Consider the following 21,411-nt stretch of genomic DNA (forward strand, 5'->3'; position numbering starts at 1 on the left):
GCCTCCCCGTTAACACCTTTGGACTTTTATTGTGAAATCCGGAAAGCTAAGGCTGACCTGGAAGTGTTTTCGGGAATAGAAGGAAGTTTTCCGCCATAAGACCGACACTGATTTAACCAAAAGTCGGCGACAGATTGGTAAGAAGGCATTAAAATGTCAGGAAGGAGATATTAGAAAGTGTTTCTCTTTAATAGGACAGAAAGAGAAACTCGTTTTTGACTAATACCAATGGTTTAGCTAGCTCGGTTAGCGCTATGGTAGCATTAGCAGGCTAACGTTGGCTAACTGCAGCTGATCCAAACACACATGGCGATAAAACAGACGCGTTTGTTGGAAATTGTTGTCTGTAACCAGAGGCGGATTTAGAGCTAATTGTTGTTTTTATAACCTGGACGAAGTAACTTGTAAATGAGTAGCGGACTTATTTATTTGGATGTAACCGGTCATTGAGCACAGTGCGTTTCTTAATTAAAAGTGAAAATCAGAAAATCAGCTATGTTAATCATTTTATTTTCATATAAAACTGCCTGATGATGAATGTCACTATTTGGTGCTGGTTTATACCCAAGCCCAAGCCGAGAATCTGTGAACCATAAAAACATTTCACTGCCTTCATATGTTATTGATGATTAATTGCAAAAATAAACCTCTTGATTTTTGGACTAATGTTGGGGCTAAACTAGAGATGTGATTTGTCAAGTTTGTAAAATTATGACTAAAGTTGTTTTGTCTGTGTGTTTTTCAGATATGGACCCTCCAGGCAGAAGTCGAAGCCCCAGTCCAGTGCAGAGAGAACACAGTGGTGAGTAAAACCTGCTCTCACTACTTTTTGTTGAAGTAACAGGAGCAGTTCTTTGAACTCAAGCTGTAGTTTTAATAATAACTGTCATCTCTGTCTTCAGGACCTTCAGAGGATGAATCCAGCCCAGCCGCAGAGAGGCCCCAACAAGCCAACTCGGTGGAGAGAAGCCCCAAATTAAGACTGTCCCCTCAGGCCAGTCCTGCAGGCCATAACCCCTCCGGAAGCTCTTCTTCCAGCAGTTCAGATAGCAGCCGCAGCAGCAGCAGCAGCAGCAGTAGTAGTAGTAGTGAAGATGAGGATGAACATCATGGGGCACTGAGGAAGATCAAGAGTAGCGTGGCTCAGATCAAAGTAAGCAAGGACTGATGTGAATGTTAATAGCATTTCATATATTTACATACTCTGGATACTGTCGACTTACTGAAGTTATTGAGCTTCATGTAAAGGAGAAAAATGGGATGTCTTACACTTAGTTTTTTTTTTTTTTGTTTGTTTGTTTTTTTTTTTTCAGAGATCCAGATCCAAGTCCCAAGAGGAAGACAGATCCAAGTCCAGAGAGAGACCCAGATCCAGGGGACACGAGCGTTCCAAGTCCAGAGACAGATCCAGGGCACAAGACAGATCCAGATCCAGGTCCAGGGCACGAGACAGATCCAGATCCAGATCCAGGTCAAGGGGACGAGACAGATCCAGGTCAAGGGGACGAGACATCTCCAGGTCCAGGGGACGAAACAGATCCAGGTCCAGGGGACGAAACAGATCCAGGTCCAGAGAGAGAGACAGATCAAGGGGACGAGATAGATCCAGATCCCGAGAGAGAGACCGGGACTGGTATGACAGAGGACGCTATGCTAGGTAATACAAGAATCGACACAGCTTGTGATTGGCTTTTAGTATTTTTTGCTGTTTTTTATTACTTTGACATGAGAGGATCAGCATGTTAAAAACATAAGATATGTAACATAGAATTTATCTGAAAAAAAACAGAGATTTAGTTTAGAATAAAACAGAATTAAACTATAATCATAATAATACAATGTAATCATACAATAAAATCATATTTATCCAGTGACATATAATGAAATCGCTAGAAGATAAAATTTCTTTCCATAGTTATGTTCTACCCCCATCATGACAAGAACAGAAGACTGTTATGCCCCAGTTACAGGTAGAATTAGTTACTCTAGATACATTTTTGCTTATATTATTATTATACTATTGTAGTTGTATATCCTTTGCCAAAACACTAAATACATTCACCCTTCTCTTTTCATTTTACTTATAATAAAGGCATTTTTGACTTCAGAACTCAGACCTGAAACAATCTCACTTGGTGTTATTATGAAGTAATTACAGTAATTGTGTCTCATGCGCCTTTTCCTCTGTTCTATGCAGAGATCGCTATGATGATCGGGATCAGACCAATCGGGATGCAGATTCAGATCAAAGGAGACGGGGCCGCCCTGCTTCCTCTCCGGCTGACAAGGAGCCAGTGGCGGTCGACGAGCCACCAGCAAAGAAGAAGAAAGAGGAGGTTGATCCGATCCTGACGAGGACTGGTGGAGCCTACATCCCCCCCGCCAAGCTGCGCTTGATGCAGCAGCAAATCACTGACAAGACCAGGTAAGAGCTCAATACAAATCATTTAAATTTGACTTATCCTTCAGTGATTGTCGATGAAAAAGAGAAAGGGGATAAAACAGAGAGCAGGATTGAAAGATTAGAAAAGTAATTTATTAGTTGTGGAGCTTTATGAATTTGGCAAAATAGACCTGGAGCCAAAAATGTCACCAGCTATTTGAACCTAGATTCCAGTTTATTGATGCTGTGAAAATAGAAATGTGAATATGCATATGTGCTACTCTAAAAGATACACAGCAGATTTATATGCTGTACAGTAACTTTGCGCAACAGTATAAATTGAACCTGCAGCTGGGATAATCTCTGCTCTAACACTGGGATGTGTTCATCTGTGTGAGCTGTTACTAATGGCCCACCTCCTGTGCAGTCTGGCCTATCAGAGATTGAGCTGGGAGGCTCTGAGGAAGTCCATCAACGGTTTGATCAACAAAGTGAACGTTTCCAACATTGTCAATATCATCCAGGAACTGCTGCAGGAGAATATCGTGAGGGGCAGGTGAGCAGCAACGCACGCCATCAACTAATAATATTCAAATCTAAGCCTCTGCAACGGCTGCATTCACATTTTGGCAGATAATACAAATCAAATCACAAACACAAGGATTTAATCTCACAAGTTTATGAGAAAACTCTGGAGGTGACGTGTTGCCTCACTACCTCTGACTGTGTTCATGTCTGTCTGTGAATCCTTGCTGTCAGGGGTCTGCTGGCTCGCTCAGTGCTGCAGGCTCAGGCGGCTTCTCCGATCTTCACTCATGTTTACTCTGCCGTCGTGGCTATCATCAACTCCAAGTTCCCTCAGATTGGAGAACTGATCCTCAAACGCCTCATCCTGAGCTTCAGGAGGAGCTACCGCCGCAACCTCAAGGTACCCGTCTGTTGATGTTGATCAACGGAAAATGAAATACCTTTTTTATTGTTTCCTTTTGTTATCAAATAACAGTTAATACCTTATTAGCTGCAGCAGTAGTGTTAGTGATGTATTAAAACCAGTCTGTCATTTGTTTTCCAGCAACAGTGCCTAACAGCCTCAAAGTTTGTGGCTCACCTCATTAACCAGAACGTGGTAGGTCCCGCAGCCTGACTTTAATATTGGTGGAGAGTTTGAGTGCTGAAGTTCAGCCCTAATGAGGCATTTTTACTTGTCTCTGTGTCTGCTTCAATGTTTCTCACCCCCAGGCCCATGAGGTTTTGTGTCTGGAGATGCTCACACTGCTGCTGGAGCGACCCACTGACGACAGCGTGGAAGTCGCCATCGCCTTCCTGAAGGAGTGTGGACTCAAACTAACTGAGGTTTCCCCCCGAGGAATCAACGGTACACTGCAGCTGTGTCCAAACGCTTTTTATTGTCATTGTCCTCTTTTCTGTGTTAATTCAAAGTGAAAGTGGGGAAACTATATTGGCTAAAAAGTTTAATGTAGTAAGCCAGTTCAGCCAAGTTTAACCCCTGAAGTTGTCTTATTTTCCAACTATGTACGACCTTCAATAACCAAACATGTCCACTAAATTATTTCTAGTTTGAAAACCTGACCTCGGCTGTTAAACTTGATTATTTAAACAGTGTTGTATTTCTCCGAGAAAACATACAAAGAGATAGATTGCAAAGACCCATTGATTAGAAACATGCTTATGCATTCGTACTGTTTGTCTTTTCAGCCATATTTGAGCGTCTCAGGAACATCCTTCACGAGTCAGCCATTGATAAGAGAGTCCAGTACATGATTGAGGTGATGTTTGCCATTAGGAAGGATGGCTTCAAAGATCATCCAGTGATCCCAGACGGCTTGGACCTGGTGGATGAGGACGACCAGTTCACTCATATGCTGCCGCTGGACGACGAGTACAATACAGAGGATATCCTCAGTAAGACCCATACAAGAGGGGCCGGGGTACCAGACTCTTTGTCTGTCTGCAGAAATAAGTATGTGCATGTAACCCTAATGTGTGTGTGTGTTCACTCAGATGTGTTTAAGATGGACCCTAACTTCCTGGAGAATGAGGAGAAATACAAAACCATTAAAAGAGGTGAGAATGTACACAAACAGCACACTGCAACAGTCCAGTCAGCTGTCACCTCCTTCACAGTTTAACCAATCTGCTGTCGCCTCCTCCTGTCAAGATATCTTGGACGAGGGCAGCAGTGATTCAGGGGAGGAAGCAGACGGCAGCGACGAAGATGAAGACGATGAAGATGAGAACGAGGAGGGAGGAGAAGGTGAGCTGGACATGCTTTTCTGAATGGAGCATTTCTGATTTTACTACCAAGTCAGTCAAGCTGTTAAATAGTAAAATAGAGAGAAATGCTGCTTAAAGGTCCATGTAGATAGAAGGAGAGTTAAAGTTACAGTCTTGCAGTTTTCAGTCCTGGTTGATTTAGAGACACTTAGTGGTTGTTTAATACTGAATATCACTGAGCAGCACTATTGTCAGAAATAATATTGTTATTATTTATAATATTTTGTTTGGTATTCTAGTATGAACATGACTTTATCATTAGATTAGCATCCTGCCTGACTTTAAAGGTTCTCTCTCCCTCTCTCTCTCTCTTTCTCTCTCTCCCTCTCCCTCTCCCTCTCAGATGAGAAGGTCACAATCTTTGATAAGACAGAAGTCAACCTGGTTGCTTTCAGAAGAACAATCTACCTCGCCATACAGTCCAGGTACACACACACAGTGAAACACTATGTAGTTGTAAGGATGTAATTCGTTCCCTACCTCCTTACCCTTACTTGTAATACCATAGTTAACTATCTAACACCAACCCCTAATCTAAACCTGATTCTGATCTGCACCTTAAAACCAAGTCTTGACTATCAAACTGCTCTTTGAAGATTGAAAACCAAAATTTCCTTCAAAGGATATTTTCAAGATAAAATTTGTCCAGACAGCCATAGAAACACTGACTCAGTTGTCTCTCAGGGTGTTGGCAGTTATTTACAGCTCCTGTTATATTCAATAGACTTGGACTAATATTTAAAGCTGTGTGTGCGCAGCCTAGTTGCCATGGTTTCACTGAAGAACAGTTCACAGGTTTAGAGAACGGCACGAAACACTGAAGCAAGCTGATAATTACACATGAGCTCACTGATGCACACTGACTTATTGACTGACTGGTTGTTTCTGTAGCTTGGACTTTGAAGAGTGCGCTCACAAACTGATCAAGATGGACTTTCCTGAGAGCCAGACGGTAAGTACGCACATTCGTACAGCTATCTTTGTGGGGACACTCTTCATATTGCAAAACTGCACATATGATTGTTTTTAACTGGTTTCACAATACTGCTGATTTTACAGCAAAGCTTTGAATTTAATCTGAACTTTAATATGTAGTTTTTGCACAAACATCTTTGCTTTATTAAGATATTTTATGTCTGTCTGAGCAGAAGGAGCTGTGTAACATGATCCTGGACTGCTGCGCTCAACAGAGAACTTATGAGAAATTTTTTGGTCTCTTGGCAGGGGTGAGACACACACACACACACTGTTTTTTTTGTTTTTTCAAATATTTTTGGCTTCATTTGCTTAAGTTTTGATATTTCTGCTTCCAGCCCAACACAATGGAGCTGGATTTTAGACAATTTTGTTTCTGTGGTTTATTACATTTAGAATTTTTATCTGCCACATTTGACTGTAAATAATCAGCAGGGGAAATAAGGACAGTTTTTTTATATTTAATAACACTAGCATTAAATTATCACTGTAAAACACATAATCTGGTCTAGAGTGATTTGCTGTTCAAAACACTTTTGACTTGTTAATGTGTGTGTGTTTGTTTAGAGGTTCTGTCTGCTGAAAAAGGAGTACATGGAGAGTTTTGAGGGGATTTTTGCGGAGCAGTACGACACTATTCACCGACTCGAGACCAACAAACTGAGGAATGTTGCACGACTGTTCGCTCACCTGCTCTACACAGACTCTGTTCCCTGGAGTGTAAGGACATGTGCATACATGCCTGTCTTTCTGTAAATAGTGGGGACACGCATTCACATAAAGCATTCTGTAGCTCCTTACTTTAATCTCAGCCATTCCAACAAAATACCAAACCCTGACTCTATCGAAATTCCTAAAACCAACCCTCAAATAGCCATTGAAGTAATAAGGACTGGCCAAAGTGTTCTCACTGAACTAAAATTTATCCACACAACCATAGAAAGACACATATACGCACACAGTCCACAGCAATTAAATCCACTACAGTCTGATTGAACTCACAATAAACACACAAGACCAACTGTCCTTTTACACTGAATTTCCTTAAAGTTCATTCTCTCTTTCTGTCCTTTTCTCTCTCTCTGTGTGTTGGGGCTTGTGAATGTCTCTCGACCAGGTGTTGGAATGCATCCGAATGAGTGAGGAAACCACAACATCGTCCAGCAGGATCTTTGTGAAGATCCTTTTCCAGGAACTCTGTGCCTACATGGGGCTCCCCAAACTCAACCAGAGGCTCAAAGACACGTATGAACACACACACACACACACACACACACACTAGACAGTCATACCACCATCACACAGAGTACTCAGACTGTTTTAATGAAGGTCTGACCCACTTGATAAAGATAAATAACAGGTTTCTGCTGTTGTAATGGACATTAAAATAACAAAACCTCTTATTTACACAAAAATGACACATTTCAGCCTTTAAACACTGGTTGAACATTGAGATGGTATTAGTAGAGGCCTGTGGCGAGATGGCTATTAACAGCAAGAGCACACATTTACTGTGAATGTGTTAAGGAAATACAGTAATTTGTAATATACATAAAGATGGAAAATTAGATAATGAAGAGAATGTGATTGGCTGCTTTGTGATTAAAACTAACTTAATCCAAGTTTGCAGATGTGACAACATGGTTTATATTTAAAAAGCCAAATTTTAAGAAATAACAGTGACAGTCTGACAGTTAAGGCAAATGATAATCAAAATAAGTTGTAATTTGTGTGTGCACATGTTTCAGGACTTTGCAGCCATTCTTTGAGGGTCTGTTTCCCCGTGATAACCCCAGAAACACTCGCTTCGCAATCAACTTCTTCACCTCTATTGGACTGGGAGGACTGACGTAAGAGACACACACAAACATACACACACATGTAATATACTGTATGCACAAGACTAAAAATATGAGGACACCTGAACATTCCTGCTATGTGTGAATATTAAACATCCCACGGTTTTGTCTGCTGTTTTACCTTGTTGTCTCCATGTCTATATCCTCTTAAGACACTGAACTCAGTTTCCTCAGTGTTAAACAAATGTACTTAAAAGTCATAAATTCCACTTCCAGTACTTTAAGTCCTCAATGTGTTGTCTTGCTCTATTGTGACATATTTTACACACATAATTCTCTCGTCTTTCTCAGGGACGAGTTGAGGGAACATTTGAAGAATGCGCCGAAGATGATCATGACTCAAAACCAGGAAGTGGAATCCTCTGACTCCTCCTCATCCTCTTCATCCTCCTCCTCATCCTCCTCCTCCTCAGACTCTTCCAGCGAATCAGATTCAGACTCCTCTGATTCAGACTCCTCCTCCAGCAGCAGCAGCAGCTCAGGTATGATGAGTACTGTACTGACTTAAGGTCAAGCTGTATCTGAGCAGAGGGTCAGTCCCTTAAAAACAAAAGCATCTTAAAATAATTTCTATATTTCACTGGCCAGTACCAGGGAGATATGGTATAAAATAAATCGAGACTGATCACTTTACACTTTTCCTCCAGATTCAGATGCCAAACATAAAAAGAGGGGGAAGAGAAAAGAGCAAAGTGAGGAGAAGAGGGAAGAGAAGGACAAGAAGCGGAAGAAGAACAAACCCTCTGACAAGAAACGGGTCCAACGCAAAGAAGATGACGAAGATGACAGTAACAACGAGAAGCAGTCGAGGAAGGACAGGAAAGGTCGTGCACGCGATACACGTGAGGCTGAAGTTAAGGAGCGTGCACATGAAGGCCCTCGTCGAAGCCGACCAGATGAAAGAGAAGAAGAGGAGAAGGATGAAGTGGAGGAGAGAAGACGAAAAATGGACCTTCAAGACAGAGAAAGAGACAGAGAGAGGGAGAGAGACAGAGACAGAGGAAGGGACAGAGACAGAGAGCGGGGGAGGGAGAGAGAGAATGAGGAGAAGAGAGACAGAGAGAGAGATCGAGAGAAGCAGAGGGAGAGAGAGAGGAATAAAGAAAACAGAGACAGGAACAGAGAGGAGAGGAGGAGGAGATAAAACTCATCCTGCATCCTGAAGCGGAAGTGATGGACTGATGACAGATGAGTGAATTCTTTCCTTGTCATCTCTCTTCTTTGCCTCATCATGTCACTGGTGTTTTGTATTTGGGACCTGCCTCTGTCTTTCACACTCTCTCCATTTTCTATTGTTAATTTTTGTTGATGAAATGAGAAAAAAATCATTAAAGTTGACTTCATTGTTTTTTTTTAAAATCTGTTTCAGTTTTAACTCCTTCTACCTCACGACCAGTGGTGCAGTATTTTATTTTATCCTGCTGGCTTAAGACGTTTCTTGTCATTTTTCTCAGGAAAACTGTCCTGGCTCAGCCCCCTTGAGTTTTTGGATGGATTTAACAGATGAGATACAATTGGTGAGCTATTTTTGGACAGAGCCAGGCTTTGTGCTAAGCTAACCAGCTGCTAACCTGTTTTCTGTACAGACGTCAGAATAGTATCAATCTTCTCATCTAACTCTTTGTAAGAAAGGGTGCATCTCTCAAAATCTAAGATGTTTCGCAGACCTTAAACCATCTGGGTGGACGGTTCTAGAGATTGAGTTTTTGTACAGGTTGGGAAGTGATGATGTTTGTTGTCATAGGTTTCAATGTGTTTTCGTTGCATGTATGTTTTTCATACTTCCTCCTGTGCACTCGTTTCTCTGAATATTTTCACCAAAACCTGTGCCACAGCTCTTCCACAAGTCTCCCCATCTATGACAGTCGTACTCCTGGGTTGACTACTACTGTGGAGTACTACATTTGTGGTAACCGTGCAGTATTCCCTCACCAGTGTTGGGCAAGTTCTATGAAAACTGTGTTTACCTACTCACTGAGACGTTACTCATTGATAAAAGAAATTATTACTCAGCAGCAAAAGAAGTTGTTACCGTGCTGTCGGCTTTGTCAGAGGTGCATTTAAACAACTCCAACCCTTCCCCCGACATGTTCCAGCTTTTGTATTTAATATTACAGTGACATTACAATGTAACAAGCAGGTAGTTTGAAGGGATTTACTGACCAACCAGCAGCAGCTGGTTTATCCTCTACAAGAGTTTCAAAATGCTCTGAGTTGCTGTGCTGCTCAAACCACAAGACATTTAATGTTGTCATGACACACGTATACTGCTGATCTCAACATTAGGTGTATTGATTTTCGCTTTAATAACTATCAACCTGGAAAAACCCAAGACTGGAGCATTTTACAAAAAAATGTGAGAAGTCAACCTGAGGCAGCTTTTTGAGGTGCATGTATCAAACCAGAACAGCAAAACACATTGATGGAATTTACAAATGTTTTGGTGGAGGAAAACAAAAAATTGCATATGTACTTCTGTAATGGTTGCAGCTCTAAGTGATACAGCAGTACTTCTAACACTGACGAATCAATGTATTTTTTGGAAATCTCAACAGTTTTCAGATGGATTTTCATTTTTATAATTTTGGTAATTTCACTTCTCCTCTAGCACCATCACCAGGTCATTTGACACCAGGTATGACAGTGGCATCAATCTTCATCCATGTTAATTCATAATTTTCCCACATTATCAAAGTGTTTCTTTAAGAAGCAGCGTTTCTGACCAACACATTGCAGCAGGTTGATGAGAAAGTTTGCACCAAACTGGGATCAGTTGTTAAATCCATGTATGTGTGTTTGTACTGGTTCCACAGGAGTGTTATCCTCCGCCCAACACACACACGCACGCACACACACACACCCACACACACTGCTGTGTCCTTGTACAACCTTGATGTGATGTTCAAGGTGAGAGGGGGAGATGCTTGTGTGTAAGTGTGTCGTTGCAGTGCTGGGTTTTGATTGGCTGGATGTCCTGAGGAGCAGAGGACTCAGATTGGTTTGCTCTGGCAGCAAATGGAGGAACGGATCCACTGGGACTTCAGGGCTGCAAGGAACTCTGGGAAGCCACATCAAGGCCCTCTGCTGAGGGAGAGAGGAGTGGAGGTGAGAAATGGAGGAGTGAAAATTGGAAAAAGCACAGGATAAAATAAAAGCTGTGGAGGGTCTTTATGGCTGTTGAGGAGAATGTCAAAGTTTACAGAGAAATGTTCATTTCATGTATTTAGAACGACAACACACTTTAATTAACATTCAGTAAATGTGCCAGACTGAGCCAGCTGGCTTACTCTCAACTGCAGTCCCTTGGTGAGATGTTATGAAACAAATCATAATAATTAAAATTTACAGAGAAGACAACAAGGTACCATGAAGACAGAAATAGCAACAAAAGCAGCAGTTACAAAAGAGTACAGTGGCAATATTATATAACTCACACATAAGTTGTGGACTTACAAGACACAACTATAGCAGATCATTGTTGATAAATTACTAAGTACACGATGCATATCAAGCCAATCGTATATGCCAGGCTGATAAAAGACAACTGAAATTATTTCATTTGCAGCCGTAGCAAAGCTTGGAGTTTTTAGTTGAATGTTTAACTCGGTGTGAATAACACATAGCTTCAATTAAGATAATACACTGTAAATGTATGTAAAGAGAAATGCTTAGAACCTGATTTTGGCTACTTGAAGGCAACAGAAACAGACTGTAAACACATTATTTACATTTATACTGTCACCTTGTGAAGTTGATAAGACAACCTTGTGTATTTACTTATCCAGCAGATACTGAGCAATATTATTAATTCAGAGTCGTGTTTCTGGATGTATTCAGTATTTTTTTTACCTCTGTTTTTCGTCTCTGCCACCTCCTGAGAGAAATATCTGGCTCTTTGGCAGCTAAAAGATGCATATTTTCTGTTTGTGTCCTGAGCAGGTAGTGTACAGTGTTATGGGTTTTTTACTAAAACCACCTGCCTGCTGCAGCCAAAAGTGGCTGTTTCAGGTCAATGTGAATATTTATAAAAGAGAATTTCTAAAAAAATCTAATAATGACTAATAATATTACTTCAGTCTAAACTTGCTGAAGAAAGTATTTCTATTTTTCTCATGGTATTTCACTTAAAAACTGAAGCAGGGTTGCAAGTATTCACATTTATTTATAATATTTTATCCTATATCTGTAGTTTATTGGGACCTGGAGTCAAATTTCTCCCCAAATGTGTTCAGTGTTTTTTTTTAAACTTTGATTAAAGTGTCAGACATCAAACAGTCTTGTATTTCTGTACAGCCCCTTAAGGCATACTGGACAATGTAAATAAAATTGGAGTCGACTGATTCAGGCTTTGATTTTCAACATTAATCACAACAGAAATGTGAAAACTTCAACTTCTACAGTTTCACTTTAGGCTAGATGAACCTGTAAAATGATGCTTTAACCTGACACCTCCTGACATCATGCACAGGTGAGTTGACAGTAAATACAGAAGGAGGACTGATGAGAGCAGTGCCAGTTGCAGCCAGTGCTTACAGGTTTAAAATAGATTTTTATCTGGTTTTCTGCCAAGAAAACCTGAAAACAAACCAACCAAAAACTGCTGTTCTCTCTCTCTCTCTCTCTCTCTCACTCACTCACACACACACACACACACAGGTAACAAGCTGGTGTCAGATATTTTTGTCTTTAAAAGTCCATCCAATTGAGATTATTTTATTTTTATTGGATCTTGTTTAAGCCGTGTGTGTGTGTGTGTGTGTGTGTGTGTGTGTGTGTGTGTCTTTGTCTTTGTGTGTCTCTTGTCTGTCTGTCTGTCTGTCTTTATCTGACCCCTGTATGAGGGTTAACACTTGGTTTCAGGGTTAAGGTGAGAATAAAGTTTGTGGGCAGGTTGAAGTTAAATAATTCAGCTGTGGTGGTTAAAGTTGGGATAAGGTCCAGGGAATATATTATGTCAATGAGTGTCCTCACAGAGATAGAAGTATGGATCGAAATATGTGTGTTTGTGTATGTGTGAGTGAGTGTGTGAAGCGCATGCGCAGTTCCTCCGCTCAGCGGTCGGTGCGGCGCAGGGCGCGCTGCCTCAGAGTTGCTCAGTGTCCTGGGTGACACCTGATGTATGGATGATCGAGGAGTGATCAACTCACAGACTGGACACCCAGGCCCGGTTCTCATTGATTATTGATTAATGATCGGCAGCTGCAGAGAGTGCGAGCAGAGTTCAGCGCTTCAAGCCAACAGGACTGTACTTTCTTCATCCATCCATCACCTCCTCCTCCTCCTCCTCCTCCTCCAGCTCCAGCTCCGGTAAGTCACCTTTCTCTTCTTATTTTATTCCTCCCCGGTTATGAAACGGAGCGAGCAGCAGCAGCGGAGGATTTAAACCACATATAGCGGGGTCTGCTGCTCCTCAGTCCGGTGATTTTAGTCCGGTCGGTCACTTTCAGGCTGCTTCTGTCAGTCAGAAAAAACAGGTCTGACTTTCTACACGTTTGTTTACCTGTCCGTCTTTTTTTTTTTTTACTCCTCTATCTGTATATTATCAAATGTTATTATTATTATTATTATTATAATATTCTCTCTGGGCGCTGGAAGTCCCCAGAGCTTTTACTTTGGTAAAAGCGTCAAAATATACTACAGGCTGAAGAGTATCCATATGCTGTACATCAGTCTAAGTACCAAAACCACTGTACTGTGAATACATCAGTGTACTCGGGAAAATGCCCTTAAAGAAAAATATGAAATCAAAGGAATTGTCCCATTGAGTGTAGTCTAAACATTGTTGGTTATATCTAATGATATATATTAGAACGTTATATACTAAAGGCCATCATTTGATAATTATTAATATTTTAGCAGAATATTAGTGGACTGCAACTAATAGTTTCATCATGGACTAATGTGTGTGCTGGTGTTATTTGATTATATCCTGTATTTTTGTAAAATGACAGAAACTGAAGAAATGTTACCCAGAGCTGACAGGCGACTCCTTCACAGTCCAAACCTTATTCAGGTTACTGTAGTTTAAGACAGCAAGAAGCTGCAATAGGTCGTGATGGAGAAGCTGAAACGATGGAAGATTTTCCATGAAAAATGACCTAAATGATCACAGCTGATTATTTTTTAATACATATCTATGCAAGTAAAAGCTCAAAATTTATGTTTAAGCTCAGTTACTGACTTTTTTAATGTGAAGTTGCATGCAGAGATTTTTTTTAATCCTTTTATAAATCAAGCCTGCACATGTCCCCTACAAAATAACTCCTCCTTCCTTGCTTTTCTTCTTCTCTCCTTTTATATTTCCTGCCCTCTTCTTTTTTCTTCCTTTAATTTTTTTCCTTTGTGACCTGAAAAAGTAGAGCTGCTGTCTCTCCAGTCGTCCCATATGAAATGAACCTGACCTCCATCCTCCTGTCCTTTTTTTCTGCCTTCCTTCCAGCAGATAAGGTTTTCCTCCAGTTGAGCTGCTGCTTGCTGGTCTTTGTTTGGGTGTTTGGACTTTCAGTCTGGGAGTCTCAGGCCTTTGTGAGTCTAATTAACACTGATCAACTTAATTAAAGTAGAAGTCTTCTGTTGACTACAGAAGAGAAAACCTGACAGCGAGGCAGTCACGCTGAGCTTCATGTCCAATCAGAAGAAACAACCACAGCAGAGGGCGGGGTCATAGGAGGTCAAGGATCGTTAGGTTGCGCTGATTATTAAACTGTACTGCTGTTAAACACATTGGTCATCACTAACGCACTAATGAGCCATACAGACTGATTGATATGAACTAGTTAAGTAGTACCAGGCTGTAAGACTGTGCTAACCAAGTCTTAGTTTGTACCAACCTGCTGTTAGAGGTTTTCACACTGCGAAGCAAAGACAGTGTGTGAAGCGAAAGGGACAAGTGCATGCAGGTGTCCACACTGCTGCTGCTGCAGTTTCTGACAGTGTTACCATCGTCAGCTTTAACTTCTCTGTGTTTCCACACAGCTTATAAAGGCAATTAAAGAACTTACTGCAATTTCCATCATGTGTCTCGATTATGTCCGTGTGGCCCAGTGTTGGATTTTAAACCACTGGACTGCCAGACCTAACAAACCTGTTAGACTGTGCTCACCAGTTGTTAGACTATGATAACCAATTGTTAGACTGTGGTCACCAGTTGTTAGACTATGATAACCAGTTGTTAGACTGTGGTCACCAGTTGTTAGACTATGATAACCAGTTGTTAGACTGTGGTCACCAGTTGTTAGACTATGATAACCAGTTGTTAGACTGTGGTCACCAGTTGTTAGACTATGATAACCAGTTGTTAGACTGTGGTCACCAGTTGTTAGATTATGATAACCAGTTGTTAGACTGTGGTCACCAGTTGTTATACTGTAGTAACGTACCGTTACATTCCCTGAACTAACCTGCTGGACTTGCCCAACCTGTTGCACTAATCACTTGGTGGACTGTACTATATAGTAAAGTGGTAAGATGGTACTAATGGTTCAAGATTATTAGGATGCTCTAATGAGCTAAAACTGTAGTTTTAAATATGCAGTAGTAGTCTGATCGTTTACGTTGCCCAGTTGTACAGTAAAGGTAGATTTATCCTACTGTAACACACCATCTCCTCCACACAAATCAATTTGAACTATTTATAGAACATGACAACATCACTAAACACTGCATATATGTGTGTGTGTTTATGTGTGTGTTTGTTTGTGTGCGTGTGTGTGCGTGCCAGGACTCCAACAGTGGGCAGATTGAGAAGCAGCATGTTGTTACGTCAGAACAGATTAGTTTGGAAACCTGCGGAGAACACACACACACACACACACACACACACAAAGCACACAGACCTCAGATTGTTTTAGTACAGAAACAAGTCTGTGTTTACATCCATACTGTGTGTGTGTGTGTGCGTGCGTGCGTGCGTGCGTGTGTGCGTGTGCGCGCGCGCAAAGCATGTTTACCTAATCTATACAAAATGTATACAAAATATCTATACAATATCTATACAAAAACATAAGTCTATAAACAACACTGCATTTTATAAGGCAATATGTAATGGACTGTTTCTTGAGAGTTATGCTAAGCTAAGCTAATAATCACCTGACTCCAGCTTCATATGGTATAGACACGAGAGTGTTGTCAGTATTCTTATCTAACTCGCAGCAGAAACAATGTAAAGGAAGCATATTTTACAAAATAATGAACTTTTTTGAACTTTTGTGCTTGCTCAGTAATTCTGTTGCTGGTAACACTTGTGTTGACAACAGTGTATAACAACAGTTTTTCTTGATGTGGAGTGCCGTGTGTGTGTGCGCTCAGGTAGCGAGGTGCTACCTACAGTACACAGAGCTAACAGCTAACCACCTCATTACTCCCATTCTGTCCTCTGTGATTTATGGAGCTACCTGTCTTTGTGTGGATCTGCACCTGCTCCCCATGTTGTCTCAGGAAGTTTCAATTAATCTCCCGTCACATGACCAAGAGGACGCAGTGACAGTAATGAAATGTGATTAGATGATTATTATCAAAAACACAATTAGTGGCCTGACAGAGACGTGAGAGAGAGGGAGGTTGGGTAGAAAGGACAGTGCATGAAGGAAAAGTCGACAGGGTGTGTGAAAGAGAAAGTGTGTGTAAATAGGACGACAGTGATGAAGTGTTTCCTCACTACTCGTGTCTCTGAGGTATTACACACACAAGGGGAGGTTGAAGAAGGACGCACATACACATGCACACGCTGTGTGTCATCAGTCGGGAGGCTGTGGGAAGTAGTTGGAAGTTTAACTGGTGAGAACAGTCAGACCACATCCAGCTGAGCTTCAAACTGAAGCGCGTTCACAGAAGTGTTTTTTTTATTCAGTTCACACTGAAACAGCCAAACAATAGGAAAACAGCTAAATGACTTATTCTTCATGGACTTTGAGTCTGTGTTCACCGCAGACAACAAACAGAGTCTTGTTAAAGCAAATGTCTGACTCTTTGGGAAATATTTGTCTTTCTGTGGAGAGTTGAGATGAGAAGATTGGAATCACTGTAATATTTATCCATTCAGTATGAATCTCAAGCCAGTGGCCGGTTACACACGTTCCCCTCCAGTTTAGCATTTATAAGCAGTATATAAACATTTATTACATGTTTATATAATGTAGTGTTAAATAATTTACAATGTGCATTGACAGGGACTATATAAAGTGGTGGATTAATACATGTTTTGGTGCTCTTGTGACAAGGCAACAGGTCAATGTATGTAAACTACAGTATGTGTGTTAATGTTTGTTGGTAAGATCAGTTTGCTTTTGGTTTTGGTCTGTTAATGGGATTTACTGGAATAAAAGAAAAATAGACCAGACTTACTAGACCTCGACTCTTCTGCCCGAGCATCATTTTCCATGTTCACAGTGAAACATAAGGTCAGTGTTTTCAGATTCATCCACTGGCTTAGAGTAGACATGACTCTCAGAAAGACAGACAGCTTGTATGTGTCAGCAGTAAAATGACAGTAAAGTTAATCCTGTCAAACACAGTCACAGTGTCCTTACCGTGAAGGTGATGGCTGTTCTTTTTATAGAAAGTCAGACACACCTTTTACTCATCCTGCATCATCTCGTCCGTGGTGTCATTCTGCCAGCGTCAAACTTCAACTTGTAATCTGGAAAACCATTACAGTGAGAATGAGTGTGTGCTAACTTAAACCACCTTCAGACCGAGGTGTGTGTTTCTGTGAGTTTGTCTCATGTTTCTCCTTCCATTAGTTGAGTGGAGCAGCTGCTGAATGTTTGATAAGTCACCATGCTAAGAAGGAAGTGATGTCATGGACGTCTTCTCGTCTTGCTGGCCGGATTAATATTTTCTCAATGTGGCTTCAAGTCCTCAAGTCGTACTGTGAAAACTCTGATACGCATCTTGTTTTACCCATATAACATAGTAATGACGTGCAGTTTGTGGTACTGAGGTTCTGAGCTTACTCACTGGAAGACGTTTGTGTTAATGGTGTCACAGTAAAGGTAGAAGTGATTTGGCCTCTGTGATGTGTTTGTGTACCTGCTGTGACGCACTACATCGGGTGGGCAATCCTTGGTCCTCAAGGGCCACTGTCCTACTTGTTTTCCAATTATCCATGCACTTCACTGCTGATTACAGTTTTGTCCAGAGTAAATGGACAAATAGAAGAGTTGACCTGATGATGACTCTGAAGCTGGAACAACTCTGGGTGTTTCTCAATTTCAACAATAGGCTTCTCTTCATCTGTAGTGACTTTAATTGCTAATGAAGCAAAGAAGATAAAGTGTAATCAGGCAGTCGAGGTGAAGGCACAGTGGCTTCTCTCGGACACTGGCATATCCCAGCATGGTGACGTGTCACTTTGTGCAGGTGTACATAGAGAACAATGGGTGTGGCCTAACTGGCGCCCGTACGTGTTGCTGTTTAGAGTCTAAACATGCCTGGTGAGCTGGATCTAGACTAATGTTGACACAGATTTCATCAGCCTGGTGTCACACTGCAGCTGCTGGCAGAGAAATTGACTTGACCAAAATAGTACTTTTCATGCATTTATATACACATACGTATCTTCTTCAGCTTCTTTTCCCAAATCCCAGCTTTTCCCAGTATTAGAGCCACGTTAAGCTGGAGAATACTGCTTGATATACTACTCTGTACTGTTGGAGTATTTAAAGTGTGTATCTTCTGAAAACTAATGTTCATCTCAATAACACACATCCACCCACATACAGTGATGGAGGTTGGAGGTCTAAGCAACACTTCAGCAGAGTGGAGGAAAGTTAGACGGCTGCCGTTAGATGTTCAGAAGAATGTGAGGGGTAATCACTATTATTAGACCACAGATTATACTAACTGAGCTACGACACACACACACACACACACACACACACACACACACACACACACACACACACACACACACACACACACACACACTTATCTGTGGATTATAATCCAATCCCACAATCCCCTTCTGGACCAACCAATCATGTCCCACCAAATCCTACACAGCCTGCTGGGTAACCTACATGCAGTGTGTTGTATATAAATGTGTGTGTATGTGTTAATCCCTGATGGTCTGTAATAGAGGAACATCTGGTTTATCCCTGTGACTCTGAAGCTTCCTGTTCAGATAGGAAACTGAAACACCTTTAAAACGATTAATTCAAATTTAGTTTAATTATGTCGTAGCCATAATTACCAGCACCTGTGTTCTCCAGGTCATAGCTTGTTCTGGCCAGTGTTGTCTACTAATGTATCACTGAAAACTTTTTTAAAAGCTGTAGTTGAAGTTTATTATTTATTTACACTGAAGCTACAGCCAAGAGACAGTTAGCTTAGCTTAGCATAAAGACCGGAAATGTGGAAACAGCTACTCTGGCTCTGTACGAATTTCAAAAGCCAACCAAGCTGCATATTTGAAGCAACATTCTTTTATGTGGCCATGCACACTGACTCCAATCTGCCGGACAAACCGCTTAACAACTACAAATGTTTTTTTTTTTTTTTTGTAATTTCTTGTGACTAGGCAGGAAACAACTCCAAGCAAACATGGAGACAATATAAATATGGAAGAGTCCATGATGAATAAAATAAGAAAAACTAGAGTTGAACAAAAAACAATATGAGCATGTGCATTTTTTGAGTGCAAAGATTCAGGAGTGTGATGACTGAGGATGTGAGTCTGGTAGTCCATGCACGGATGCTCCAGTAACATTTACCAGAAGTGAGAAGGGTCTGTATTAACTCTATTTATCAAGGCTTTTGCTCTTGTAGTAAAGGTCTTTTCACACATCATGAAGTCCAGCTGTTCCTTACACAGAGGAGTTTGTCATTCACCATCCTCACACTAGAACATTATCAGGCAGCTTGTGGGTTTGAATTCACTCCAGGTTCTCATTAGGATTTGTAGCCACTCTGATACAGAGAAGCATCATAAACACAGCTGCATATATTCTTCATTTTTGAGTTCAGTGGCAGCTGAACAATGAGGTGGTTCATTAGTGACGAGCCCCCCGGGTCTGCACCTTTGTTAGCAGCAGCCCTGCAGTGGGACATTGCAGTTCTGCGTTTTAGTGTGAAAGCTGCGCTTCACCTTCAGCAATAAGTGTCAGGTCCTGATGGAGTAGAGCAGCTATTTAAAGACAGGACTGAAGTCACAGCGTCCTGAAGTGAAGGTTGTACAGACAGACGACAGAATAACCTCGATGTCTCTAGTGCTGTGTGTGTGTCTTTCTAATCCCTGCTGTGGTATGTAAACCAACCAACATCAGGAGATTAAAATTCACACAACCACAATTTACATCATTGTCTGGCCATGCTCCAAATGAAACCTCTGATTCTGTCAGTCTGTTCACTCAGAGACACAGACTGACATCATTACTAATCACTCATTAATGACAGTCCCATAAAATCGTATTAACTGAGGTGATTTCTCTAACTTGGTCTCTAATTCAGAAAATTGTTACGCTCAAAAACATGACCATCCTTTTTTTTGTAGATAAATTTTTGATGGAGAACTGTTGTCAGCATGAACCTTGATGAAAACTACATCATATTTCCTGTGACTGTCACAATAAAAGCCACACTAGTTTTCAATATGTAAAGTAACAGTAATAGTAATAATAGGAATGTGAATAGTAAGATTCATATCAATAAGATCACAAACGGTAACACTGCATTTAGAGCTAGACCAATAAATCAGCAATATCAGTTTACTGGTGATTAATGGAATATGGGTCAGCTGAAAACTATAGTCAGGTTTGCAGTTTGCAATGTCATAATAGCTTATAGACATTTCCCACTGTTTTGAAATAAGCAGCAAATAAGCTGGAAACCCATTAAATTACCATTTAGAGATCAAGTTCACTTAAATATCTGAAGATCACTGGAGCTAACAGCTGATTCTGCATGCTGATTTAAAAGGCATTGTCTTTATTTTCAGGTATTGAACTTTCTCCAATTTTTACCTTTGCAGTTTCTACAGTTTTTGGAACTAAAACAACTTTTCATGTGGATCTTATCATAAGCTCTCATGTCATTTTCTGCACAAACATCTCAATGATTATTGTCACTGTTACATGTTTTTGTTTCCCTTAGTCACCAAAACATAGATAAAATTATGTTTTATATTATTAATTGGACTCAACCAAGATGCGTTTCGTAATTCATGAAAATACTCGTTTTCTTTACATTTTTTCTTAGTGGTGGACAGAAAAGTGAGAATGTAACAGGGATTGTGTGTATTTGTTTCCCAGTGGACCGACAGACCGCAGTGACTTCACCAGTTGTGTTGTTATTACACTGTGCCTCCATGACAACCAGAAAACAGACAGACACAAGGCCGAGCTCTCTGCAGACTTGTGTTTCCACCTGTCTGACTCAGTGGACACTTTCCATTCACCTAATTCGTGTCTCTTTATTGTGGTGTCCCGCAGGGACGTGAGAGAAAGATGTGAGGAAGAGAGACAGGAAGATAGAAAGTGTATTTACTAAACAGGACAGTCCCACAACACAACAGTCCTTTAATGTGCAGACCAGACGATTTGGTGTCTCGAATCTCCTACAGCCAATGATCTCCATTTCATATAGACACTGGAACAACAACCAGAATAACTTTCCAAACACACAGTATTCTTTGTCTTCACACTCAACACAATATAATATACATAGGCCTATGTTAGTCGAGGCTGTGTTTGTGCTGTTATTCCTAGATTACAATCAAGGAATTCAGTTTGTTCTTTTACTGTCTCATCAGATCAGTTGATAAATTAATCAACTCATTCACAGTGGCGAGGTGTTGTGAGTGAGCCTCGATGTGTGACTGATCTGTGGGCAGCTGTCTGGAAGGGGGAGGCAGCATTAGCTCATGTGTCCTCAGGTATCAGTCTCCTGCAGGTCTCCAGATTC

The 21,411-nt window shown here is 40.9% G+C and overlaps 2 protein-coding genes across 2 annotated transcripts in view; both read left to right on the top strand.

Moving 5' to 3' along the window:
- Positions 1–36: 36 nt before the first annotated feature.
- cwc22 (CWC22 spliceosome associated protein homolog) lies at positions 37–8,871 on the top strand. The gene is made up of 20 exons (XM_026296380.1): positions 37–137; positions 746–802; positions 903–1,153; positions 1,314–1,657; positions 2,198–2,425; positions 2,811–2,939; positions 3,143–3,311; positions 3,456–3,509; positions 3,623–3,758; positions 4,100–4,306; positions 4,406–4,468; positions 4,563–4,658; positions 5,022–5,103; positions 5,570–5,630; positions 5,827–5,904; positions 6,221–6,373; positions 6,771–6,898; positions 7,402–7,503; positions 7,804–7,994; positions 8,160–8,871. Exons 2-20 carry the CDS (start codon positions 748–750, stop codon positions 8,654–8,656), a joined length of 3,024 nt encoding a protein of 1,007 aa, XP_026152165.1. The 5' UTR covers positions 37–137; positions 746–747; the 3' UTR covers positions 8,657–8,871.
- Positions 8,872–12,778: 3,907 nt separating this feature from the next.
- The window catches only part of znf385b (zinc finger protein 385B), a 33,753-nt gene continuing 25,120 nt past the window's right edge, over positions 12,779–21,411 (top strand). Inside the window, exon 1 of the mRNA XM_026296371.1 lies at positions 12,779–12,819. The gene's annotated coding sequence lies outside the window, so the exon portion shown is untranslated. The remainder of the gene's footprint in view (positions 12,820–21,411) is intronic.

This window comes from Mastacembelus armatus, chromosome 21, assembly GCF_900324485.2.
Source record: "Mastacembelus armatus chromosome 21, fMasArm1.2, whole genome shotgun sequence".
NCBI classification, from domain to species: domain Eukaryota; kingdom Metazoa; phylum Chordata; class Actinopteri; order Synbranchiformes; family Mastacembelidae; genus Mastacembelus; species Mastacembelus armatus.

Excerpts from the sequence above, each read along its gene's own strand:
- cwc22 (XM_026296380.1), top strand. The coding sequence starts at position 748 with ATGGACCCTCCAGGCAGAAGTCGAAGCCCCAGTCCAGTGCAGAGAGAA. Across the intron at positions 3,510-3,622 it reads ACCTCATTAACCAGAACGTG|GCCCATGAGGTTTTGTGTCT; the intron begins GTAGGTCCCGCA and ends TCTCACCCCCAG. Across the intron at positions 5,104-5,569 it reads TACCTCGCCATACAGTCCAG|CTTGGACTTTGAAGAGTGCG; the intron begins GTACACACACAC and ends TTGTTTCTGTAG.